This window comes from Dunckerocampus dactyliophorus, chromosome 14 (assembly GCF_027744805.1).
Source record: "Dunckerocampus dactyliophorus isolate RoL2022-P2 chromosome 14, RoL_Ddac_1.1, whole genome shotgun sequence".
NCBI lineage: Eukaryota > Metazoa > Chordata > Actinopteri > Syngnathiformes > Syngnathidae > Dunckerocampus > Dunckerocampus dactyliophorus.
Window position 1 is genome coordinate 20148783 of NC_072832.1, and position 25024 is coordinate 20173806.

Here is a 25024-nt window from a genome sequence, read left to right on the forward strand (position 1 = left end):
GGTTGGGAACAGTACCACTGGATTGGCAGACCAGGGTGGTGGTCCTGCTTCTCAAGTAGGGTGACCGGAGGATGTGTTCCAACTGCAGGGGTCCGCACTCGTCAGCATCTTTGGGAAAGTCTATTCCAGATTGCTGGACAAAAGGGTACAACCTCAGCTACAGGAGTTGCAATGTGGTTTTCACATGCTACTATGTGCCATTCGGTCCTTGTACAACCGGTGACCTTCAGTGTTTACTGGGGCGGTTCTCAGCTTCTGGGATGAAACTCAGCGCCTCCTCTGAGGGTGGATTACACCCTTCGGGTTGGGAGTGAGGTCTTTCCCCGGGTGCAGGAATTCAAATATCTTGGGGTCATGTTCACAAATGAGGGAAGGTTGGAGCATTAGCATGACATGTGAATCGGCGCAGTAATGCAGTCGCTATGGCGGACCGTGGTGGTGAAGAGAGAGCTGAGAAGGTAAAGAGAGAGCTCAGAAGGTAAAGCTCTGAATTTGCCAGTGGAGCTATGTTCCTACCTTCACCTATGGTCATTAGAAAAAGCTCTTAGCTCTTTCTTTAAAAACACTGTGAGTATGTTGAATCGTAACCCCCCCTCCCCACCCACACACACACACACACACACACACACACACCTTTTCTATGGAGCTGGTAAGTTCATTGTGAGCTTCAGCTTCAACAGACTTGTAAGCAGCACAGTATTGACTACATGATGCAGCAAGTTCAGCAAATTTGTGACGTTGGCGCAAAAGCTAAAGCTCTGTATTGCTTTTGATGGTAGGGAAAAAAACTGATACCGATGTTGGCTGATATTATATTTTATGCCACTATCGGCCTGATAATGATCGGTGGCCTATATTATCGGACATCCCTGGTGATAATAATAATAATAATAATAATGGACTAGATTTTATATAGTGCTTTATCAAGGTACCCAAAGCACTTACAGTGAAGTGAACCCATTAGTCTTTCACTCCTCAGTCACACACTTGTGGTGGTAATGTCCAATTCTCTGAACACCACCAACCATTCATACATCATTGTGGGCGCCCAGGGACACAACAAATTGTCTCGCCCAGGGACACAACAACAGTGACTGGGTGGATCAAACCGCCAGTTTCTGGACAACCTGCTCTACCTCCCGAGCCACCGTCTCACCCACACGTCTCACAGCTGGTCTCGGAAGACCTTGATGTTCTCCTGGTGGAACTGGACAAAGTGACCTGAGACCGGGAAGTCTGTACTTCCTGACTGAGACTGCGCCTCCGGATGAGCAGACAAAAATGAAATGGAATGGAATGGTACAGAGAAGTAGCTGATCACTAGCTGGCACAAGCATGTCATTCATGATAACTGTGAGGAGCGAACCCTGCACTTGAAAACCACATGGCAAAGGGCACTCACAAACAGCAGCTCCCTCTACTGCACAAAGAAAACATTCTGTTCACTTTAGTGTTTTACGAATTGGAGATGTAGGTAGGTTTAAAGATTCAGACCCTTTAAATAGTCAGGCACATGCACAACGTCAATGCATGCCTGGGGGGTGATGGGGGTGGGAAAGGGGCTTGTTGGTCAATTTTGCAGTTAAAAACATCAAAGCATCCCCTGCATTGTTTCTGTTTTGGTACACTATTATGCAACATCTTGTTATGCAGCACAGCACTACTGGCCTAATTGTGAAATTTTACATTTTATTTGACCTTTTAAATAACTGATGTGCCCTCTCTGAATAAATTAGTATACAAAAGCTGCTGTAAGATAGATGCAACTTGCTTGCAAAGTAATAACATTGTGTGTCCACAGTTCAAGAGCAGCTTTGGTGGAGCATTCTAGTCAGTCATTAAAGCATTGCTAAAAGGACACATCTCATGATGGCAGAAGAGTACTGTAAATGAAATGTAATTTAGTGGCCGTTGATTAAAATCTATTTGTGTGTGCATTGTTGGCTGGATAAAGAAATGTAAGTACAGTTGAATACATTTTAACTATGGTTTCACTATGGTTAATATAATAGATTTTATATCTTTAGGTGCAGTAGCCTGAGAAAAACAATTTAAACGCTAATACAGTACTAAAACAGGGGTGACCAACGTATGGCCCATTTGTCGTCTCTCAGCATATTCTAACATACAATTAATCAAGAAAATGAAAAACAAAACAATAAAAATGAAATATTAGAAAAAATAAGGTTGCAATATTAAGAGAAAAATAGCATAGCATAGCGTTGAAATATTTATGACGAAAATATGTAATTTTAAAAACAGTAACATTCTGAGAAACAAACAAAAGAGAATAAATTGCAATTTTAGGAAAATTAGATTGGGTAAAAGTTATAATATTATGCTAATAAAGTCAGAATATTATGAGAATAAAGACATAATGTTACAAGATGTACGAGAAGAAAGTTGAAATATTTGTAAAAATGTGTAATGTTAAAAGAAAAAGTTAACCCTAGTAATTGCATCATAGCTTTGTCACCGTCAAAGCTGTGATGCGGGCTGTGTTTTTCTTTAACATAAAAAAACACCTCAACATATCTACATGGGTTGGTTTAAAAAACGTAAAAGTGGCCCAGCATCCTTTGATTTATCAGTATTGCGGCCCTCGGTGGAAAAAAATTGGACACCACTGTGCTAAACTAACTTCAGCTACGTTCACCTACACCGCTTGTCCTCATGGAGCCCATCCCAGACTTGAAAGGTAGGGTATACTCTGGTTTGGTCACCAGTCAATCACAGGGTACATACAGTATAAGCAAACAACCATTCACACCTATGGACAATTTAGAGTCTGAAATTAGCCAAACATTCATTGTTTTTGGGATGTGTGACGAAGCCGGAGTACCCGGCAAAACCCCACGCACGCATGGGCAGAACATGCAAATTCAGAGATGTTCCGATGGAGAACTCTCGATCTGATGTCTGTGAGGCTGGCATGCTAACTACTACTGCCGATTTTTAGTTAGGACAGTGACAGCGCAGTCAAGCACAGAATAGTAATGTCAAAAGAGTTGGACTGCATGGTTAGCATGTCAGCCTCGTCGTCTGGAGGCTGGAGTATAGAATCTCCATTGCAAAACCTCTGTGTGGAGTTTGCATGTTCTCCCAACAACATGCATGTTAGGTGCACGCTAAAACAGTGGGGGTTAGGGGCCTCTTGTGGCCCACGGCTCCTTAGTGGCTCAATGCATATTGGAGAAATAAAATTAAACAAAATACACAGCAAAAATTGGGAAAATAGAGCAGTTCCTCATAGCCTTTTGACAAAAATTAGGGCTGTCAAATGATTACAAATTTTAATCATTGTTTTTTTATGCCAAAGAACAACCACAACAACAATCACACTGTAGCTATGATATCATATTTACAGTATATACTGTATACTCGGGAGAGTATAGTAGGCCTCAGCCTTTTTTTATTCTCGAAGTGCAGGCTCACTGCTCTACAAACCCAGTGTATGTCTGTTGTGTGTGTGTGTGTGCCTAAACAGCATCACATAAATATGCTCTTTCCATTCTATTGGGTTTTATTTCATTTAACAGAATCTTGCTGTTGCTCACCATGTGCACCAGTATGCGCTCCCCAGTAGGGTGGATGGCCAGGGCTTCATCATAGAGAATTTTAGCTTCATCCATGTGACCCTGGAGCTCGGCTAGGCGGCCCCTCTGTAGCAACACGGAGTGTGAGTTGGGATAGAGAGAGCTGGCCTCGGCTATGCAAAACTGGGCTTCCTTCAGTCGGCCATCCTCCATGAACAGCTCTCCTGCAGCAATAGATCAAAAATAGTCACGTTCAAGTCAAAACTTTAGACTCAACTCGACAGTCAACTGTGCTATGCAAATATTCTGCATACATCAGCCGCCCTTGAATGCTATATGAACACAAAGTCGATGAATCTGAAGCTTGTTGTTTCGATTCATCGAGTAAACGGTTAGGCCCTGGACCAGGTGGCAAACTTTTTCCACATACTGACAAGTGAAAAGACGCAAGGGGCACTTTGATAGGTCAAAATAAATATCAAAAACGTTACATATATTTCAAGAAAAAACTGCATTTCAGCTTTGTGATATAAATGAAAAAGCTTATAATTCATATTAACGTTGTTTATTCCTCTTTTTTTCCCCAATTTTTGCAGTTTTTTAAAAATATTCCAAATATTTCAACTTTTTCCTTAAATACTTATTAAATAAATCTTATAATAATTAATTTAATAATTAATTCTGAAATAATATTTCTTCTCATAATATTATGACTTTATTCCCATAATAATACCTAATGTTCCAAAAATTACAATATTATTTTGCTTTGTTTCTCATAATATTATGACTTTAAAAAAGAACATATTTTATATTTCAACTCCGTGCTACTAAAATGGCATTATTTTTCCTCATAATATTATGAGTTTATTCTCATAAATTTGCGACTTTTCTTCTCGTTAGAATACAACTTAATATTTCCACTTCATTCTCGCAAAATTACAGCTGGGTTTTTTTCCATTTCTGCTATTTCTTTCCCCCAATTATGTCAACTTTCTTCTTGTAAATTGTCATTCATTTTCATGATGTAGTTTCATCAGAAAATCCATGTCATCAGGGATGACTTCTGTGTGTAATGTGTCTCAATTGGTGTCGCCCTCTCATAAAGTCTCCTGTGTTATTTTCCCTCTGTGGCCAGGAAGTTAGATTGTGACAGGAAGTGGCCGATGGGAGTCGGAATGCTGGGAAGGAACTCAGTGTGGTCCCATTACACAAGGGACACACATGAGCACACACGGATGCAATTTGGATGCAATTTTGCTTCATTTCTCAGCACATGAATAAGAAATAGTCAAAGGTTGGACATTTAAAGAAAATAACCTTCAAATACAGTAAGCAACAGGGGGCATGACTCCCACATGCTTCCACCCATTCCACCCCCTTCAGCCCAATAAGGCAGGCTGGTTGGAATAGTTCTCTTTTGGATCTCCTCCTCTGCTGTGTACAATAGATTTACTGTCTCATTCTCATAATGTCTCAGTGTGTGAATTGAACTGCTTGTCTGTACTCTTTTTGTATGCCTTGGTTTGTTCCATTGAGTAAGGATGTATTAGGCCAGTGTAAATAAAATGTAGTTCAATTCCAAGACCTAATCGTCTAATGCGCATAATTGGCTATTGATGCTCGTGCATATTATTGTAGTAATATTTTGTAATATATTTATATATTTTTATAAGTTTAATAGAGTTATATTGTTTGGAATATTATTAATGGTTTACATATATGTAAAGACAAATGTTTGTGTTATTATTAGTATCAACTGTCTGTCAATTGATTAAAATATTTAATCACGATTAATCACTTTTTGTCCATAGTTAAACAATTAATCACAGCTAAAAAAAAAGTATTTACTTTAGGTATTATGATAAGTAGAGATGTAAATCTCTTTGTGGTAAATAATTTGATACGCATCGTTAAGATATGATTCATGTCATGCTCTGTGGTGTTGCTTTGCTGCCGCCCGTCTGCTATATCTTGCAGTGCGGAGCTGTCAGTACACACCTGCTGCCAATTACCTCACCTGGCTTTTTAAGCATGGCTGAAGCAGCTCCTCATTGCCAGATTGTACCTCAGCGTTCACCTGCTCTCACCTTGTGGTGTATTATGTGTAACCTTGTGTTCTGGCTTTTAGATTCCTGCTTTTGTGAGTTCCTGCTCCCTGCTTGGCTTATTCAGCAGTGTTTTGAGTTTTGTGCCACAGCTAGGTCTTTATCCTGTTTGGCTTTTCCAGCAGCACCTTTTGTTTTGCTTGTGTAGTATTTTTTTCCTTGCCAGCTTACTGAGGAAATGCATGACGCATAGTTATGTGTGTATGAGCGAGGACGAACAAGTAGCGCCAAAACTATTCTGTGGCAGTAGAAAAAATAAATGTATGGGAAACACTAAAGTTCTTCCTCCTGTAATATGTTAATGGACCTTACATCATGCCCATGAAGTTGGAAGCATGGGATTGTTTCAATATACTCAATATTCACGAGAAGCTAAGGGGTTTAGCACATCCTGTCACAGATGAATCATTTGTTGCTCTGTCCCAAACTTTTGGCAATAATGTGTAAACGTTATCCTGTCTAGACATAACTAAAGACACTACAGGCATAGGCAGCTGGGGGTTATTTTCTTTGCTGACCTGAAAGTGTTCACACTTGACTAATACTGTATGGGTTTCCTTGAGTCAATCAAAACAAACATTTGTCAGCATTTTTTTAAATGATGCGTGCTGCTGTCATACCAGCTTGCAGCCAGATACGTTCTAGGGTAGTCCAGATGTACGTAGGTCCTTGGCGATGCATGGAGCTAATGTCCGACACTTCTGAGAGTGCTGCATCCAGACGAGATGCTGCAACCGATGATGGACTCTTTGAACCTGATAGTGGAAAGTGATGTTAAAATTAACATTTAAAACAATAATAATGATCATTTGAGTGACTACATGAGTGAATGTGAAACATGATATTAAGGTACTGTTTTACGATGGTAGGTGACTGAAAAATTGTTAAGTATGCGAGGCTTTGGAAAGTGATCACTGTATAGGAGTATCCGTTATGTTTCCAACATTTTCATTGCACACTAAAACGGCTGGTGCAAGTCAGTGAATTTCCGCGAATAGGATTCCTTATTTAAAAGTCAAATATTTTCATAGCTAGAGCACAGACAACCTGTTTACAACCTTCTAAATACAGTTTTTAACATTAGAGCCCTCTAGACACGAAATAAGACGCCTATTGTCACCTTGACACTCCTATTACCAATCTAGTAGACATAATATAAGAAGCCATTTAAGACATAAAAAAGAACCATGCTCGTGTGTGTTGCTGTGAATGTGTTGCTGAGTGACGGGAGGACAGGAAGTGGAACTGAGGGTTCAGAGTTAAGGTTTAGCTTGGTGTAGGTTGCAGCCCAACAGTTGTAGTGTTTTTATGACAGATTTTTATTAGGGGTTATTGTGCTGGTTGTGAGATAATTCAAACCTGCAATATAAGCCTGTTTCGGTGATCAAATCTGGTGCTTGTGTGTTAATGTAACAGTAATGTTACCGTAACATTACTGACACCTAGTGACCAGTGTAGAATACTACATATCATTGTCTTTGAATGCATCCTCTGAATGTCTTATATTTGTATTTTAGTTCATTTCGCCATTTTGATGCTTAATTTAAGCAAAAAATACATAAAGTTTGCTTACTTCGGCATATTTTTTTTCTTATAATAGGCCGTATTGAACCACAAAACAGCATGATTTATTATTAGAATTTTGAAAAACCATGATGGAGTGACGCCACAAAATTCAAAGTGCAAGGTGGCAAATAATTACTGTATAGTTTGAAATATAAGTCCTATCCATCTATTTTCTTCCGCTTATCTGGGTCCGGGTCACGGGGGCAGCAGTTACAGTTGGGAAGTACAGACTTCCCACTCCCCAGCCACCTCTTCCAGTTCCACCAGGAGGACACCAAGGTGTTCCCAGGCCAGCTGTGAGCATAATCCCTCCAGCGTGTCCTAGGTCTACCCCACGGGGCATTTTCCCGGCTGGGTATGCCCAAAAAACCTCACCAGGGAGGCGTCTGGGAGGCATCTGGACTAGATGCTTGAGCCATGTCGATGTGAAGGAGCAGTGGCTCTACTCTGAGCCCCTCCCAGATGACTGAGCTCCTCACCCTATCTCTTAGGGTGAGCCCATCCACCCTACAGAGGAAACAAATTTCCACTGCTTGTATCCGCAATCTCATGCTTGACCATAGGTGAGGTGGGAACATACTGTAGATCGACCGGTAAATTGAGAGCTTTGCCTTCCGGCTCAGCTCTCTCTTCACCATGATGGTCCGGTACAGTGACCGCATTACTGCAGATGCTGCGCCGATCTGCCTTTCGACCTCACACGCCAACCTTCCCTCACTCTTGAACAAGACCCCGAGATACTTGAACTCCTCCACCTGGGGCAAGACCTCACTCCCAACCTGGGGGCTGCAATACACTCTTTTCCGACTGAGAACCATGGCCTCGTATTTGAAGGTTCTGAGTCTCATCCCAGAAGCTTCACACTCAGCTGCAAACCGCTCCAGTAAACACTGAAGGTCAAGCCCGATAAGGCCATCAGGACCACATCGTCTGCGAATAGGGGAGACGAGATCCTACGGCCCCCAAACTGGACTCCCTTGACGCCTATGAAAATTATGAACAGAATCGGTGACATAGGGCAGGCTTGGTGGAGCCCGACATTCACAGGAAACAGGCTTACTGCTGGCAATGTGGACCAGGCTCCTGCTCCGGTTGTACAAGGACCGAATGGCACATAGTAGCGTGCCACCAATCGTGTACACCCAGAGCACCTGCCACAGGACATCGTGGGGGACACGGCCAAATGCCTTTTCCAAGTCCACAAATCACATGTAAACTGGTTGGGCAAACTCCCATGTACTCTCCAGTACCCTTGCAAGGGTGTAGAGCTGGTTCAGTGTTCCGCGACCGGGACGAAAACTACATTGTACCTCCTGTACCTGCACCTCTGACGGTTTGCCAGAACCTCTTCGAGGCCTCACCGAACTCCTCCCACACCCGAGTTTTTGCCTCCACCACCGTCAAAGCCGGGTGCTGCTTGGCCTGCCGGTACCTGTCAGCTGCTTCAGGAGTCCAACAAGCCATCCATGCTCCATAGGACTCCTTTTTCAGCTTGACGGCAGCCCTGACCTCTGGTGTCCACCATCCGGTTCGGGGCTCGCCGCCATGACTGGCACGACCACCTTGCGGCAGCAGCTCTGATCGGCTGCCTCAGCAATAGAGTCACGGAATACAGCCCATTCGAACACGATATCCTCTTTCTTCCCCGGGATGCAGGCAAAGCTCTGAGAGTTGATGAACGGGAGACTTTGCCAAACGTTCCCAGCACACCCTCATCACACTTTTGGGTCTCTCAGGTCTGCCCACATATGTCCAGCATCCATATACTGTGTAAGTCACACGTGATAAGTCGCGGGACCAGTAAAATTATTAAAAAAAAAAAAAGTGTGCCTTATAATCCGGAAAATACTGTCAATTCAGTTTTATGACCCCATAATGGAAACATCATTTGTACCTACAACCATTATGAGTTTTTACCTGGTCTACATCTGGCAGTCTAGCAATCTTTAAAATAATTGAGGTTTTTGGTCTGACATTGGATAGTACTTAGATGGGTGGAAGTGTGTTTAACTTATTGATGTATGTAAAGCGGAAGTTCCAACTAAGTGAAAGCTAAAAATACTTGAACCAGTGAAAAAGCAAACCAGTGGAAGTGTCTTGGAAGTCAGGCAGAGTGAGGTGTATGGATGTTTTACTGACTCCAGGGCTGGCACCATGCCTCTCAACTGCTGGTACACTACTCGTGTCATCTGTCTCACTGGAACACACACATCAGGTTCCGATAATGTTAGCTCAACAATTAGCTATTTTAATTAAATTGGTTTGCATAGTAAAAGCAATTTTTAAAGCATTTTTTTCCTCATACAAATTTTCAGTTTAAAATTTTTAGATTAGATCCTTATATGTAACTTGCATGAATACTCACCCACATAAACACTATAGGCGATCAATAGCAATACCTTCCCTCTAAAATTGCATCTAATATAACAGTGAAACACAGTAGGCAGGCACACTTACGTTGAGTGACTGACATCGTAGCAGCTTTGCCAGCATTGCAGCATTTCTTCACAGGTATGTAAGGCCACACCAGGACCGAACAGAACCTCTTCAAGCTTCACCTTTGTGAACAGCAAACTGAAGGAAAAACACAAAGATGGCATCTTAGATAAATTCAAATTCGAACAAAAACTTCCTAGTCCATGGCCATAACATATTAAGTTTGGTTTACACTTCTGTGTCATTATGACGTCCCTTCCGTCACCTTCATGAACCATTCAAAGTTCTGTTTCAAGTTTGAACGCATGCCAGGCAAGTCACCAAAAAGCTAGGGGCGGTGTTTTCCAGGAAGTCATCTCAGTGAGAAACCATGTTACTCATCAACTATTTAGCTTATTAGCTCCTTGAAGAGAGTATTGATGGAGACGGGACTGTGTTCCAAAAGTCATTTTTATTGCAAATGTAGCTCCTGCAACAGAATGGTGGGCTGTACACCCTCTGAGCGAGTCATATATGCACAGGAAACCATATACTAAAAGCCCTTACGTTATCTACCTTAAGTTACATTTTTTTCTGGAGGTCCAAGCCGGAGGATTGTGTGGATCCCCAGAGCAGATGTCATGTTGGGTTTCTTTAGACAGAAAATGAGACTGAACTAACAGCGCCTCTGCTGGCGCGACCAAGTACTGTAATCCCTTGTTTATCGTGGTTAATTGCTTCTAGACCTGACCGTGACAATTTCTGCAAAGCAGGATTCCTTATTGATAAATGCAATATTTTTGTAGTTAGAGTATAGAAAACCTGTTTATGACTTTTTGAACACATTTATTAACAGTATAAGAGCCTTCTAGACATGAGATAACACCCCTATATCACATTTACACTCGTATTACCCAATATAGTACATACACAGAAAATAGGCCATTTAAGACATAAATAGGACATAATGTAGACTCACACGTGCTAGCATTGGGAGAGTACTTCCTGCAGTGGCTATTGTCTCATCAATGTAACATTACTGACACCTAGTAGATTTGAATGCTTCTTTTGAATGCCTTATATTTGTATTTTAGTTCATTTTGCCATTTTTATGCTTGAAAATGCTTGATTTAGGCCAGAAATGTGTAAAATTTGCTTAAACATGCATATTTTAGATTAATAGTAGGCCCCATTCAACCACAAAACAGCATGATTCATTAATTTGTATATTTTGAAAAACTGTCCTAGTGTGAAGCCGCGAAATTCGAAATGCAAAGTGGTAAGGGCTGACTATAGTGCACTCCATTTTCTTTCAATTTCTTCAAGACACGATTAGTCAACAATCAATCCCACACAATCGCTGAGTTCTCAACAAAGAATGACCCTCGAACAAAAACATGAACAGTCCATGATTTTTTTGGCACTGTAGCTTTATTCTTAGCACATCTCAGGAGGGGAGATACAGTACTCTCCTGGGCTGTTTTTGGCAAGTTTCAGCTCCCTCCACAGATTTTCTCATATCTCACCAAGCTTTTTGCTGATGGGGAGGACTAATTTGTAGAGCTGCAACAATTAATCAATGCTCCAATCCTATTTTGGTCTTTGAGTAATCGTTTCTTAAATTTAAAAACGTAAATATCCTTCGCGTTTCTCAAATGCGAATATTTTTTTTTATTTCCTCGGTCATCCATGAAAGCAGACCTATTATCCTTATGTTTTAGGCAAAACAGGATATTCACACACATCAGATTTGACTTTGGAAAAAAAAGTGACTGACTGACTAAGCGATTTACTCAATTTATTAAAATAACAAGCTTGAAATGACTTGACTAAGAAAATAATCATTAGGTATCCAATACTTATTTCACCACAACAAAATAAAAATCATTTATAGCCTTTATTTAATTTGTTTTCTGGATTTGTTTTTGGTTTGGTACAGAATGATACAGAATCATCTCTTCAAGATAAGGTTATTAATACATGGTCAGGCAACATGAATACATTTGTGATGAGCTTCATCTGCATTTCATCAGCCCTTCTCAGCAGGACCTACAAGCATGTCCCTTGTTCTCAAATCAGTATAAAAGATGATTGTCCTTCTGAAGTAGAGGCTTCATCATGGTGGAAGCTCTCCCCAGAGACATTAAATTTGAACAGAGTACTCCATCAAGACACTAAAGATGAGTGTTGTGCACTATTAATTTTGTTCTTTGTGGGCTTTATAGCTGATGGTACTCTGTTTAATCGTAATTTAGTTTAAACATTCACAGATTCCAGCATTCACACTAATGTTATTCTAATCTAAAACAATACATGGCAAATGCTTATAACGACATTTCAAATGGAAACTCAAGCATTTGGATTATGCTGCATGCTAGAAGTATGACCTCCCTGTGGTATAGTCCTCACTGTATGTATTTATATTGACAGTATTTCTTAACATTCATATTGTAAATTTATGTCCGAATTGTAGTGTCCATTGTTATTTATCGTTATCATTTGTTAACCTGAATGAATGCTATACAGTAATCCCTTGTTTATCACGGTTAATTGGTTCCAGGCTCAACCGTGATAAGCGAATTTACGCAAAGTAGGATTCCTACTTATAAATACAATGCAGTCGTCCCTCGCTCCGTCACTCTATTAAGGTTTTTCAAAAATGAATGAATTAATAAATGATTGCTGTTTAGTGGTTGATTACGGCCTATTATTAGTCCAAAATAATGCTTATTTAAGCAAATGTTGGGTATTCTTGGCCTAAATTAAGCATTTTCAAGCATAAAAAATTTCTAAATAAACTAAATTACAAATATAGTAGTACGGCAATATAATACAGAACAGCAAGCTGTAGGTAACGATTTATCAGGGTACTAACTGTGTTTATTTGGTGTAAATAATCAGACAAAAGGGATTCGGCAGTTGTCCGAAAGTCCTCGGGAGCGCTTGGGAGTGTGACCAATCACAGCGGAGTGGGCTCGATGGGAGGGAGGGAGTAAATTACACAGACCGTTTGGGCAGGAGGCATTAAACACTGCAGGAAGAGGTGCAGAGTCTGGAAGACTGAAAGATCTAGAAAGCTTTCTTTGCTCTATAGGAGACCAGAACTCAATACAAAGGCCCGAAAATTAATATAGTAAGTCTCTTTTAAGGAATCGTAAAAAAAATTCCTGGGTCCAGACGGTGATCCAGATCACCCCCAAACATGTAATCAGTTCTTCCATATTCCCATTTCTGACAATTCCTGAAAATGTCATCCAAATCCATTCATAACTTTAAGTTATTTTGAACACAAACAAACAGATAAACGCCAGATAACCTCTGCATTGTGCTCGTGCTTTGCACTGCGCTTGGTGGAGCTAATAATAATAGGTGGTATCATCATCATCATAACATGGGCTACTGTTGTGGCCAGACGCCAGCTAAAACTCAATTCTGAATCCCCGTCGTCACTTCCTGTCCACACGTCTGGAAGACATTCAAATTTATGTCTTAAATGTCTTCTTTTTTCTAATTATGTCTACTATATCTGGTAATATGAGTGTAAAAAGGTGACTGGAGGTGTGTTCATGTATGCAGGGCTCTAGTAATGGTAGGAGTTGTACTTAGAAAGTCATAAATAGGTTTTCTATGCTATAACTATGCAAATATTCCGTTTATTAATATTGAAGCCTACTTCATGGAAATTCACTTGTCACGGTCAAGTCTGGAACCAATTAACCACGATAAACAAGGGATTACTGTATTTTCGTAGATAGAGCATAGAAAAACTGCCTATGACCTTCTAAATACATTTTTTAAAACATTATTAAAACCATGTCGGCATGAAATAACACCCTATAGTCACTTTTACACTCATATCTCCCAATATAGTAGACACAATATGAGAAAATAAGACATTTAAGACATAAATAAGGCTTGTGCCCATGTGTGTTGCTGTAAATGTTTTCCGGTGATAGCGGAGCTGACTGAGGGGCGAACTGGAAGTGGTGACGTGAGTTCATTTTTGCTCGGTGTGGGTTGCAGCTGCAACAGTAGCCTGTGTTGATTCTCAGAAAAGCCTGTTGTTGCGGCGACAGTAACATTACTGACACCTAGTGACCAGTGTAGAATACTACAACATCATCAACATCTTTGAGTACATCTTCTGAATGCCTTATATTTGCATTTAAGTTCATTTAGCCATTTTTATGCTTGAAAATGCTTAATTTAGCCAAAACATAAGTCAAATTTAAATATGCATTTTAATATGCATATTTTAAACTAATAGTAGGCTACTACCAAACAGCATGATTTATTAATTAATATATTTTCGAGTGAAGCTGGGAAATTCAAAGCGCAAAGTGGCGAGGAATGACTGTAGTCCTCAATTCATGTATTTTTTGAGAGCATTTCTTAACATTCACACAGTAAATTTTTATCTGAATCGTAGTGTCCATTTTTATTTATCGTTATCGTTTGCTAAGCTAAAAGGTACTATACTATGTTTCGTTTTTCTCTCTTCCAGTACTGGCCACTGTCCAGCGTCCCTGCTATAAAGGACCGTACTTCACTGTGGAATCACTGTAACACAGCTGATAACATCTAGCAAAGCATACAAAATTGAATACATTAGTTGCCTTCTTTTAGAGTAGCTGGGTTAAGTGCCAAAAAGCGTCAGTGTCGGAGGTCTGAGGCACATACGGGTCAATGTGTGCGTGAGTTTGTGCGCCCATATACAGTGTGTTGAAAGGCGGATGAGCAGAGGCCATGATGTTTCTGCTCAACCCTTTGAGTTGACGACAACTGGTTAAGTGATGTGGGAGTCACAGATGTAGCGCTTGTGTGTGTGTGTGTTAATTGTCAGAGGGCTTCTCAGAGGAAGCAGTCTGTCATGGGCATTAGTAAGAAGTGTGAGGAGAAAGACGACTATGGTCTCCTTCTTGCTGTCCACTGCCTCCTTGCTCTTGATTGGTCCTCCAATTATCAGAGGATGGAGAACAGACGAGGGTGGGGGGTGGGGTGTGTGAGGGCGGGTGAGGCTCAATAGCAGAGTGAGAAGAGCTTGTGTCAGGGGAGAAAACTCTCTGTGAAATGCGTCTTATTACCAGCTCATGGGTCAGTAGATGACTGGGGGGGAGGTGTGTGTGTGTGTGTGTGTGTGTTTGAGTGCAGGGTTTGAGAGAGGGGGAAATGGAAGGATTGAAAGCATGAGTGTGTGGGAGGATGGGGCTTAGGTTTTCAGACATGCGGATGACAAGTGTTGCAGAGGAGTGCTGTGTGAAGGGTACACCTGCTGCGTGTGTCTCTAGGCTCCCTATTACCACTGTGGCAAAACGTTTACAGGCATTTTGATGGTGTAAACCCATCCTTGTGTTGAAATGTGACATGGTGAGTTGGTGTGTATCATGTGAACTGACTCTCTGTGGACTAAATAGAGGGTGTTGATTGTCATATTAAACTCACACATTACAGATGACATTCAAAGTATGGATTTAAATATGCTCTGAAGAGACTACCACACACACACACACACACACACACACACACACACACATGCACGCTGCTTAGGTCTGCTTCCAGTTTCTGATCGGCTCCTGTACTTTCTATGTGTGCTAGTGCTTCTTTCTTGTTTTGTTAATGTACTACCTGTTTTGCGTTGCACGTCTGCTTTTGTCATGTCTTCCTGGAGTGCCTCGTTGCTCCGCGACAGCCCACGCTTCGTCACATTCGTGTCCTAGATTTACGTTTTATTTTTTCTGTACATGGTGTGGTTCTTTTGCACTGTTGCTTTTTGTTGTCATTTTCTGGACTTGTCGTATTTGGAAATTCCCGCTCTTTGAGAGCAGCTGTTTTTCTTCCATCTGCACGCTATGTTTCAGTTTTGGGGTCCAACCGGTAACCTGTCATTACACCATCCTCAACAAGAGTTAAGAGATGTGTGAAAAAAAGAGCGAGAAACGAGGACAACTATAAGGCACTGTCCATACGGGAACACTCCTGTTTTTTTTTTCTTTTTTGTTGAAACTAAATTGTTCACACAGTTTCGGATCAGTAAATAGTCACAGACACACAGGAACGGATCACTGGGTGAAAACAATGTAATACATAAGGCACACCTGCATGTGGCGCTGTAAACAGACAGCCAGACAAAGCCACGTGACACACCAAAACTACAGAAGAAGAAAAAACGCATGCCTCATGTCCATTGTCTTCCGCTTGCCCGGTGAAGTGGAAAATGTCCGTTAGCACCGGTGGAGAGAAGAAATAAACTGCTCAATGACAGATCTGTTTGTCTGGGTATTTATTCTGCAGATGGGGAAGACAGATGACACAGACCCTTGAGAGTCTGCTGCAAGGGCCCCTCCCCCGAAGGACAGGACAGAAGCATAGTTATACAAACGTTATCAGGACTTTATCAGGTGCAAGGATGTATTCCGGATTAATCAGAACCTGTTGACGTGAAAACGCCATTGGAGAAACCTGTTTTTGGAGACAGAAGGGCTCAAGCCATGAGCAAATAGTCGTAACACAGCATAGTTTGTTCTTCAAGCAAATCAGTCTGACATAAATGTATATTAGCAGAACTATTTCTTCAAATCAATTGGCCTAATGGTAAAATAGAAGATTTCCACCACAACCGCTTGTCTAGACTGACAACTAAGAGTGTAAGAGTGACTGTGAGTGTAAGACAAATTAAAGCCGCGAGCAGCTAAAACCTGACCTCGCACCCCCACACACTGTGGGGTTCACTTGGGGCGCTGAGACAAATTCAGGAAGTGACCTACATATAACTTCATGGTGTCGTCTTCATCATACAGTATATACCAACTATGATCAAGATCTGACCTTGTGGACCCGAGCTATTAATGTTCACATTTGTGTGGTGAATCGACAGATTGACCATCAAAGTTTGGTGCCATCCGCCGCACACATCCTGTGGCGTAAGCTAAATTGGTTTGCAACATATCCTCGCCCAACTGTCCAGTGTTCATGACTTTAATTTGGGCACATTTGGTCAAAGTCCCTTGGACTAGCATGTCGAAGCAAGACCCCTTGTTTTCTCCCAAAATTGCCGACAGAAACCAAAATGGCCAACTTCCTGTTTGTTTTTCGACATGGGTTCATAAGACTTTTTCGTGTGTCCTGTCATGATCGACGTCTCCACCAAATTTTCAGTAAGACTGGTGGAAGGGGCAAAATTTAAAGGAGGCGCTACTGAGTGAGTTTTGGGAGTTCGTGTATGGGACCCCTGAAATATAAAAAATTTGCTGAATCTGATATGCTTGCATATTTTGGTGAGTTTTCACGCATGCACGTTATAATAATAATAATAATAAAAATAGCAGTTTGGGCCTGGGTCGACTGGGATTCATGCCAGTCGAAATATTCAGATATTATGTTGGCTTTTCGGTAGCAGTACACAACCGCTGACGTCTGGTCTTGTGACATCATCGTTCCTACATAGTGGTGTGTTGTCCACACAGAAACAACAAGGCGTTATCAGACGTCATCAGATTTTCCCACCCTGGAAGCCATGTTCAAAAAATACAGTTTCAGGGCAACCTAGAACTGTTGCAGTGTGGATGAAAGGCTGAAACGATAAAATACTTTACCGTTTCCAACCTGAAAACATCCCCGTGTGGACGGACCCTAAAACTCAAGGTCAAAGCAGTAAGAGTCCCGTGTCATCAATCTGGTTTTATCACTCTCACACTAGTCAGTTGCTTTCATATTTCAGAAGTAACACAAGTGACAATTTAGAATTGTTACAAAGTAAAATGAGTGAGGTGCATCTCCAACGTACTACTCACATTATGTGTAATTAAGACTGCACAAGAATGCTTCACTTATTTTTACACTTGCTGTAAGGTTAATAACATCAGAATTACATTAAAATGACTTGGCCTGTACTGTTGAAGGTTGTATGATTGATTATGTGCAGTGACTTATTATATACAGTATTTCCATTGCTTCCTATGGACATTTTTGGGAGGAAATCAAAACACATCAGTGGTTGACCAGATGGTTTACTGTACATTAGGGTTGAAGCAGATGTGGTCGTGCTCTTCTTCTCAAATCTGCAATTATCTCAGGTTGTGTATCTACATTAGAAACATAGTAACATGTATGGTATTGATACAGACATATACAACATTAACACGGCAACCTCACAAATACAGTCAAACCTGTCTTAGCGGCCACCTGTATAGAACGGCCACCTGCCTATAACGGCCACTGAAAAATTCCCCCGCAGAAAATTTACGTGTTATAAACCCTGTGTATAGCGGTCACCTGTCTAACGCGACCAGCGGCCACCCATTTTTATCCCTTGGTCAGTATCTGACCGCTCATAGCGGCCAAAATGCCGACTCAAGCAGAAGCTTCATGCACAAAAAAGTTTAGTTTTTTAAGCAATGAAGCCGTCGTGTGTAGACTTTAATTACTGAGTCCTAGCTCAGTCACAATCATTCACAAGATCCACACAAACTGTCAGTTGTTCCACATAAAAAAAGCTGTCTTCTTTGGAGCTCGTTGCAGACAGTGACACTGGTGTGAGACAATGTGCACTGGTCAATACTGTAATGCCCCTTGTTGTGGGGAAGGAGAGACTCACGTCTCCGATGCATTTTAATCACTTTATTAACAGCCGTTTATTAACCTAGTAGTTCTTTACAACTTTTATCCGCAGTCCCACAGTGCCCTCTACTGGTCAACATGTAACAGTATAATTATATCAAGATTCAAGAGTTTTATTGTCACATGCACAGTAAAACTGGTGGTTCTGCTATGCAATGAAATATGTATCTGCAAACACAACAAGCTTCTAATCACAGACATATGTGCATATGTGTTAATATGTGCGCGCACAAATTCAAAATGGCGCCAACCTGTCTATAATGGCCACCTGCCTATAGCGGCCACTTTTGCCGTTTCCCTTTAGTGGCCGCTATAAACAGGTTTGACTGTATACATCTATGAATGCAGGGCCTATAGACTATGACTCTTCTTCGCCTCAGTCATTTTCATTTGTAAATATAAACTGTCCAAAGTCATACATAAGGCTTGTTATACAACTGTGGTTCAAAGCCAGCGTTTGCCTCAGAGCTCCAGTACAAAGGTAGATTTCAAGACGAAATAATGCACATCTGATTACAACTGTCATTTTCAGCCTCTTGGGAATGAGACTAGTGTGTGCAGAGTGTGGTGTTGGTGAATAGATGGCAGTGAGCAGCAGCGTTGCTGTGTAAATGCTCAGTGGTGGCCAGCTAAAAGGGATGAGTGCCAGCATCAACTCCATTTAAAGACAGCAAACAATGTTCCCTTAAAAAAGTGGTCAATCGACAGTATTACTCATTCTACACTCCCACAGATCAAAGTTTGTTTTCTGCAGGCACGTGCAGGTGCACACACATGTGCAAAACATGCAAAGAGATTACTCATGCCTGTGCTGATATGCTTTGTTTGTGAAAAGAGCATTAAGCAAGCACGTATGTGTGTGCCAACTGACACATATTTATATAGCTACGCACACACACACACACGCACACTAGCTCATGCTGCAACCTCCTGTTCGATGAATGCGGAATCAAAGGCAGGGATTAATCATTCTCTTTAGAACAAACTGTGAGACCACAAGCATGACACACACACACGCGCGCACACACACACACCCTTTCACCTCTCCATCTGATGCAGAAGCCCATCACACAGTGAAAAGCATACCCACGTGTTGGGCGATTAGAATTACAAGAGAAGAAAATTAATAGTTACAGAAAATGTACAGTGTGGAAAGACATCAAGGAATCAAGTGCAAAGAAGGGAAGGATAGAACAAAAGTCAGAGGCTGGTGGAAGCTGATGTGAGAGTGATGCAGGAAGAAGAAATTTGGTATGCCACAGCAAACTGACAGTTTGCTCTGGCAATATCTAACAAGGATCATACACATGCATGCACGCACACATACACACACACACCTGCGCACCCACACACACACAGTGACGCACAAAGATGGATGTGCAAGGTTAAGATCTTAGACACAAGTACATCACTCCCTTTGGTACACTCATACACAACATCACAAACTTCCTCTCACCAGCACAGTGCACAAACACAACTGTTGTGTCATAATACACAGCAACAAGCTCCTCAAACTGAGGAAAACTGCACTGAGGGTGAGCTTTGGGCACAATGAAATGATCAACGTACTATCCCTCACCACATCGCGGTTCGAATTTCATGGCGTGACTCTACCACGGCTTTCCAGACATAATAAATCATGTTTTTTCGTGGTGGAAAAGCATCAGTCAAAAAAATGCATATTTAAGCAAATTTTACACATTTTTTTGCCTAAATTGAGCATTTTCAAGCATAAAAATGGCTTAGTGAAATAAAACACAAATACTGCATTCAGAACACTCATTCAAAGATGTTGTAATGACATGTAGTATTGACCACTGACCACTAGGTGTCAGTAATGTTACTGTAATGTTCGGTGAGGCATACAACCATCAGACTTGATCGCCAGAAGAACAGGCTTTTATTGCAGGTTTGAATGATCTCACAACAGACACTATAATAATAACATAATAGTCATAATAATAACACGGGCTACTTTTGTGACCTCAAGCTAAACCTCAACCCCCGAGGTCACATCCTGTCCACGTTTATTGCAACATACATGAGCACAAGTCTCATTTATGCCTCATTTATATCATTTATTTTCTATTATTATATCTACTATATTGGGTAATCCAAGTGTAAAGGTGACTATAGGGGTGTTATTTTACATCTAGAGGGCTCTAATAATGTTAAAAACTGTGTTCAGAAGGTCGTTAACAGGTTTTCTGTGCTGTTACAAAACTACAAAACTATTTCATTTATAAATAAATCCTACTTTGCAAAAATTCACTTGTCACGGTCAGGTCTAGAACCAATTAACTGCAATAAACAAGAGGTTACTGTAATGAAACAGTGTTTGGACTTTTACTGTAGAACTGATCAAAATGCATGGTGATGATTGGCTTTTCTCACATACTATTATTTATCGTTTCAACGACCTGCTATATTCCTCATCAGTTTCCTCTCTGTAGATAAGCTTGTGTATTTTACCACACTGTATCTGGACCAAACAACTTAGTTGCATTGCATGGTTGTAGACTGCCGCAAAGTGCCCCGCCGACACTCAAAATGTTTATGATAGTTTTGTTCAAACGAAACAATAATTTTTCATTATGAATTGATCCATCTGCACTTTGTGCTTCAAATTTCACAGCTCCACTGTATCACAGTTTTTCAAAAATACTGTATATGAATTAATAAATCATGCTGCTTTGTGGTTCAATACGACCTATTATTAGTCCAAAAATATGCATGATTAAACACATTTTACGTATTTAAGCATTTTCACGCATAAAAATGACTAAATGAAGTAAAATACAAATATAAGGCATTCAGAAGTCACTTTCAAAGATGGTGTGATGATATGTAGTATTCTACACTGGTCACTAAGTGTCAGTAATTTTACTGTAATGTTCGGTGAGACACACAAGCACCAGACTTGATCGCTCGAACAACAGGTTTTTACTGCAGGTTTGAAATCTTATAACAGGTACAATAATCCTTATTGCGGTGGTAACCCATGCCAAGCTAAAAGTCAACTCGGCACCCCCGACGTCACATCCTGTCCTCCACACGTCCGGACCACATTTATTGCAACACACACAAGCACGAGTCTTATATATGTCTAATATGTCTTATTTTCTATCATTATATCTACTATATGGGGTAATACAAGAGTAAAGATGACTATAGGTGTGTTACTACATGTCTAGAGCGCTCTAATAATATTAAAAAACATCTTTAGAATGTCGTAAACAGGTTTCTATGCTGTGACTCCAAAAATATTCCATTTATAAATACGCAATCCTATAAATAAGCATCATTTATTGATGATATGATCGAGTCTGAAACTAATTAATCGCGATAAACAAAGGATAACTGTAGTCCAGAAATCAAAAATGTATGACCTAGGAACCATAGACTTGAGAGGAAATTTCATTGACAAAATTTGAACTGTTCCTCTCAGTAAACTGCTGGTATATATAAATATATATATATATATATATATATATATATATATATATATATATATATATATATTTAATCTCACACTCTCTCTTATTGTTTAACTTAATTTCTCTGTGCTGCCGGGTAAAAAAAGAGCTTGAGGATGACAACCGATGCTACATGTTCTGCCCATATGACCTCATGGTTACCCAGGTGATGGGGATTCCTGGCGCAAAGAGCGAATGTGATTGGCTGGGTCTGGAAAAGAGCACTTAAATGGGTCAAAGTAGTCAAGTGTCTCTACAGAGGAAGCCTGTGTGTGTGTGTGTGGTTGTACATTTTAGACGGAAGACAGAGAGAAGAGAGTAAAATGATTTTACATGCAGGGCAAAGCAGTACAGCTTCATCACAGAAGCAGCTGTCTCTCTTTTGATGTTTTTCTTTTTCAACTTTTAAATCTGTCTTTCCCTGTGTTGTACCATCGATTTTGTTGTGTTTGTGCATTATCACTCTCTTCCCCTCTTTCCTGATGTGGAAGTACCCCCAGCCGTCCTGCTGGGGCGGTGGAGGCCAATACTGACCCCAAATGGCTGTACAGAGAAGTGCTTTACAAGCTCTTGAAACAGTGAGTATACACATCTCAGAGATGATGCAACATGCTTTCATAATGTAGTTTATGTGAAGGAACTGTTCCTGTTGCTACCATCACATATAATCTGGCCTTCTCTTCATGATGATTATTCTGCATTTTTTATTTCAGCAGATTGGTTATTTAATTTAATACATTAAGGAAATGAGCTTGATAAAGAGAAATAGTATGATAGTCCAGGACAGCTACTAAGTCGGGAGTGCATGTTTTTGTAGAAACGTCAGCTCCCGGGCTTGGGTCAAAGCTGCTGTGTTAAAAGGGTAAGGGGAGTATGAGGGGGAAATAGGTACCGCAATGCAGGCCTTCACTCTGGCACTTCTAAATAAGGCATTGCGAGTATGTGTGTCTGTTTGTGTGTGCGCCTGGCCTCCAACGCAGTGGAGCTGAGACACCCTATCCCTGCAAGATGACAAGTGTTACTGCAGCATGGCTCTTCACAATCACTCAGGCACGCTCTCTCTCAAAGACCATGTACAAACTCTAAAAAGCCATCCTGTCGAATTGCTTCGTATTTTCTATTGCATGTGTGAGTGTGATTTTTACTTGAAGTTGTCAGGGTGTTGGCTGAGGGCCAGTCCCAAGGTGTCCAAGGCATGGCGGTGGTGTTTCTGAGCACTGAGGAGAAGAGTCAGCAGGTGGAGGGAGTGTAAGTCATCCTCTTGGAGAGATAATGCCTCCTGCAAGGGCTCCATCGCTGCCGATACCTGCACACACATCCATTATTGGAGGTAACCAAAGTCGCATTTCCACCAAATGTACGGTTAAATGTACAGTATAGTTTACAACCGGCTGTGAAATATTAAATAACTGTACTTGAAGGTTGAAGGTGAGAGAGAAGAGGAGTGGTAAGGCTTCATTTATGTAAGACTCCGAACACATAACAAAGACATGGATCATCAACACAACATTCATACCCATAAAGTTCAAAACAGAAAACAATGATGTGTAATACCAGTGAGCTTTGATGGTATGCTGAGTGTGTGCGTTTAGTCCCTTCTAGTTTGCAAGACACTCTGTTATTCAATACTGAGTCATTCTACCATATAATGCTGAATGATTGACTGATGACTTAGATACAGTATAACTTGGTCGTTTCTTGAAGCGACTTCTAATAATCACAATATACGCTCGTAAGGAGGGTGTGTGACTGCCCAGTGTCAATTCAATAGTGTGTACATTAGCAGAACTACATACCGTAAATTCCATTGCATAAACTGCACCGGTGTATAAGCTGCACCCACTAAATGTAGGGGAAAAAAATGGCATATTATGGCACACACGAGTCCGTGAGGACCAGGTAGCTCTTTACTTGACAGGAGCCAATCAGGAACTATTAAAAAAACTCAAAACAACAAGCTTGTCAACCCATTGGAAATTGCTGGAGGTCAAGACTCAACATAACTGACTCTGACTCATGGCGTCATCTTACAAAGAACACTAAAGTCATCACACCGCAACTTAACACTAAAAAGGTATACCTCATAATATATACATACCTAAATATATAAACATGTAACAATACGAATATTTGCTTAACTATGAATATTTTTTATTAATAATAGGCTGTATTCAACCTTGAAAAAACTTGATGTATTAATATATTTTCTAAAAACCGTGATAGAGTGAAGCCGCAAAATTCAAAGCACAAAGTGGCAAAGGATTACTGTAACCTGCAGAAATCAAAACTCTGATGCAGTCCATTATTTTGATACACTTTAGGACATGGGTGTTCAATGTTTTACAGTGATTATGTTTTAAAGTGATTTTTTTGTTCTTAGTTTTATATACTTGGTCAGCGGTAATGCCGTCACTGTATCAAACTGTCATTGTGATGTTTCAATTTACCAGTCACTCTGCGTCCCTAACCTCACCTATGGTTGGAAGCTTTGGGTGGTTGCTAGATTGTGGACACAAGACCCCTAAATGAGCTCCCATGCAGGGTGTCTGGACTGTCCAGTACAGATTGGATGAGGAACTCATTCTGGAGGGGCTCAGACTAGAGCCGCTGCTCCTCCACATGGAGAGGAGCCAGTTGAGGTGGCTCAGGCATCTATTTCGGATGCCTCTCAGACACCTCACCTGTGAGGTGCTCCGGGCATGCCCAGCCGCAAAGGACTATGTCTCACAGCTGGTCTGGGAATGCCTCAGTGTCGCCCCCTGGTGGAGCTGAATAGGTAACCGAAGACAAGCAATTCTGGGCAATCTTACTGAGACTGCAGCCCCTGCGAGCTGGGCTCGGATATGTGGAAGAAAATGGATGGACAGGTGACATGTATGAATGTAACTTGTTAATGTGCATTAAAAACTAATGTGCTAATATTTCTAACTTAAATGTGGGATCTAAAATGTGGGGATGTCACTGCCAGAGCTCCTGTATATTACATTTGTGTTTATGTGCATTTAAATACATTTAAATTAGTAGGAAAATGTGTTGTCTAATCAACCAAAATTTCTCGATACCCTGCTGTAAGGACTTCCTGCTTGGTGGAAAACAGCAATATCTTTCAAGAACACATGTCAACAAACATGACAGTTGACTTGTGTGTGTTCACCTGGCGAACAAGTGCCAACTGAAGAGCCAGGCACATGGCAATGTGAGAATCCAGTGGATCCAAGGAATGAGCCCTGTGAAGACACATAAAGCCATAACTAGCTGTGCCAAAAATTGCATTGCACTGAAACCAATTGTGTAGTTTTTACTCCTGCAC

General features: G+C 40.9%; 2 protein-coding genes across 7 annotated transcripts in view; one reads left to right on the top strand and one right to left on the bottom strand.

Moving 5' to 3' along the window:
• Window positions 1-25024, top strand: part of LOC129194311 (hepatitis A virus cellular receptor 1 homolog) — a 286203-nt gene that overhangs the window by 102681 nt on the left and 158498 nt on the right. The gene's annotated exons all lie outside the window — the stretch shown is intronic.
• The window catches only part of ttc7a (tetratricopeptide repeat domain 7A), a 75502-nt gene that overhangs the window by 13362 nt on the left and 37116 nt on the right, over window positions 1-25024 (bottom strand). For all 6 annotated transcript variants that reach the window (XM_054798397.1, XM_054798398.1, XM_054798399.1 and 3 more), the window contains 6 exons: window positions 24869-24941; window positions 22860-23020; window positions 9665-9781; window positions 9292-9404; window positions 6262-6396; window positions 3558-3760 (listed from right to left, as the gene is read on the bottom strand). In XM_054798397.1, coding sequence (XP_054654372.1) covers window positions 3558-3760; window positions 6262-6396; window positions 9292-9404; window positions 9665-9781; window positions 22860-23020; window positions 24869-24941 — 802 coding nt within the window. The remainder of the gene's footprint in view (window positions 1-3557; window positions 3761-6261; window positions 6397-9291; window positions 9405-9664; window positions 9782-22859; window positions 23021-24868; window positions 24942-25024) is intronic.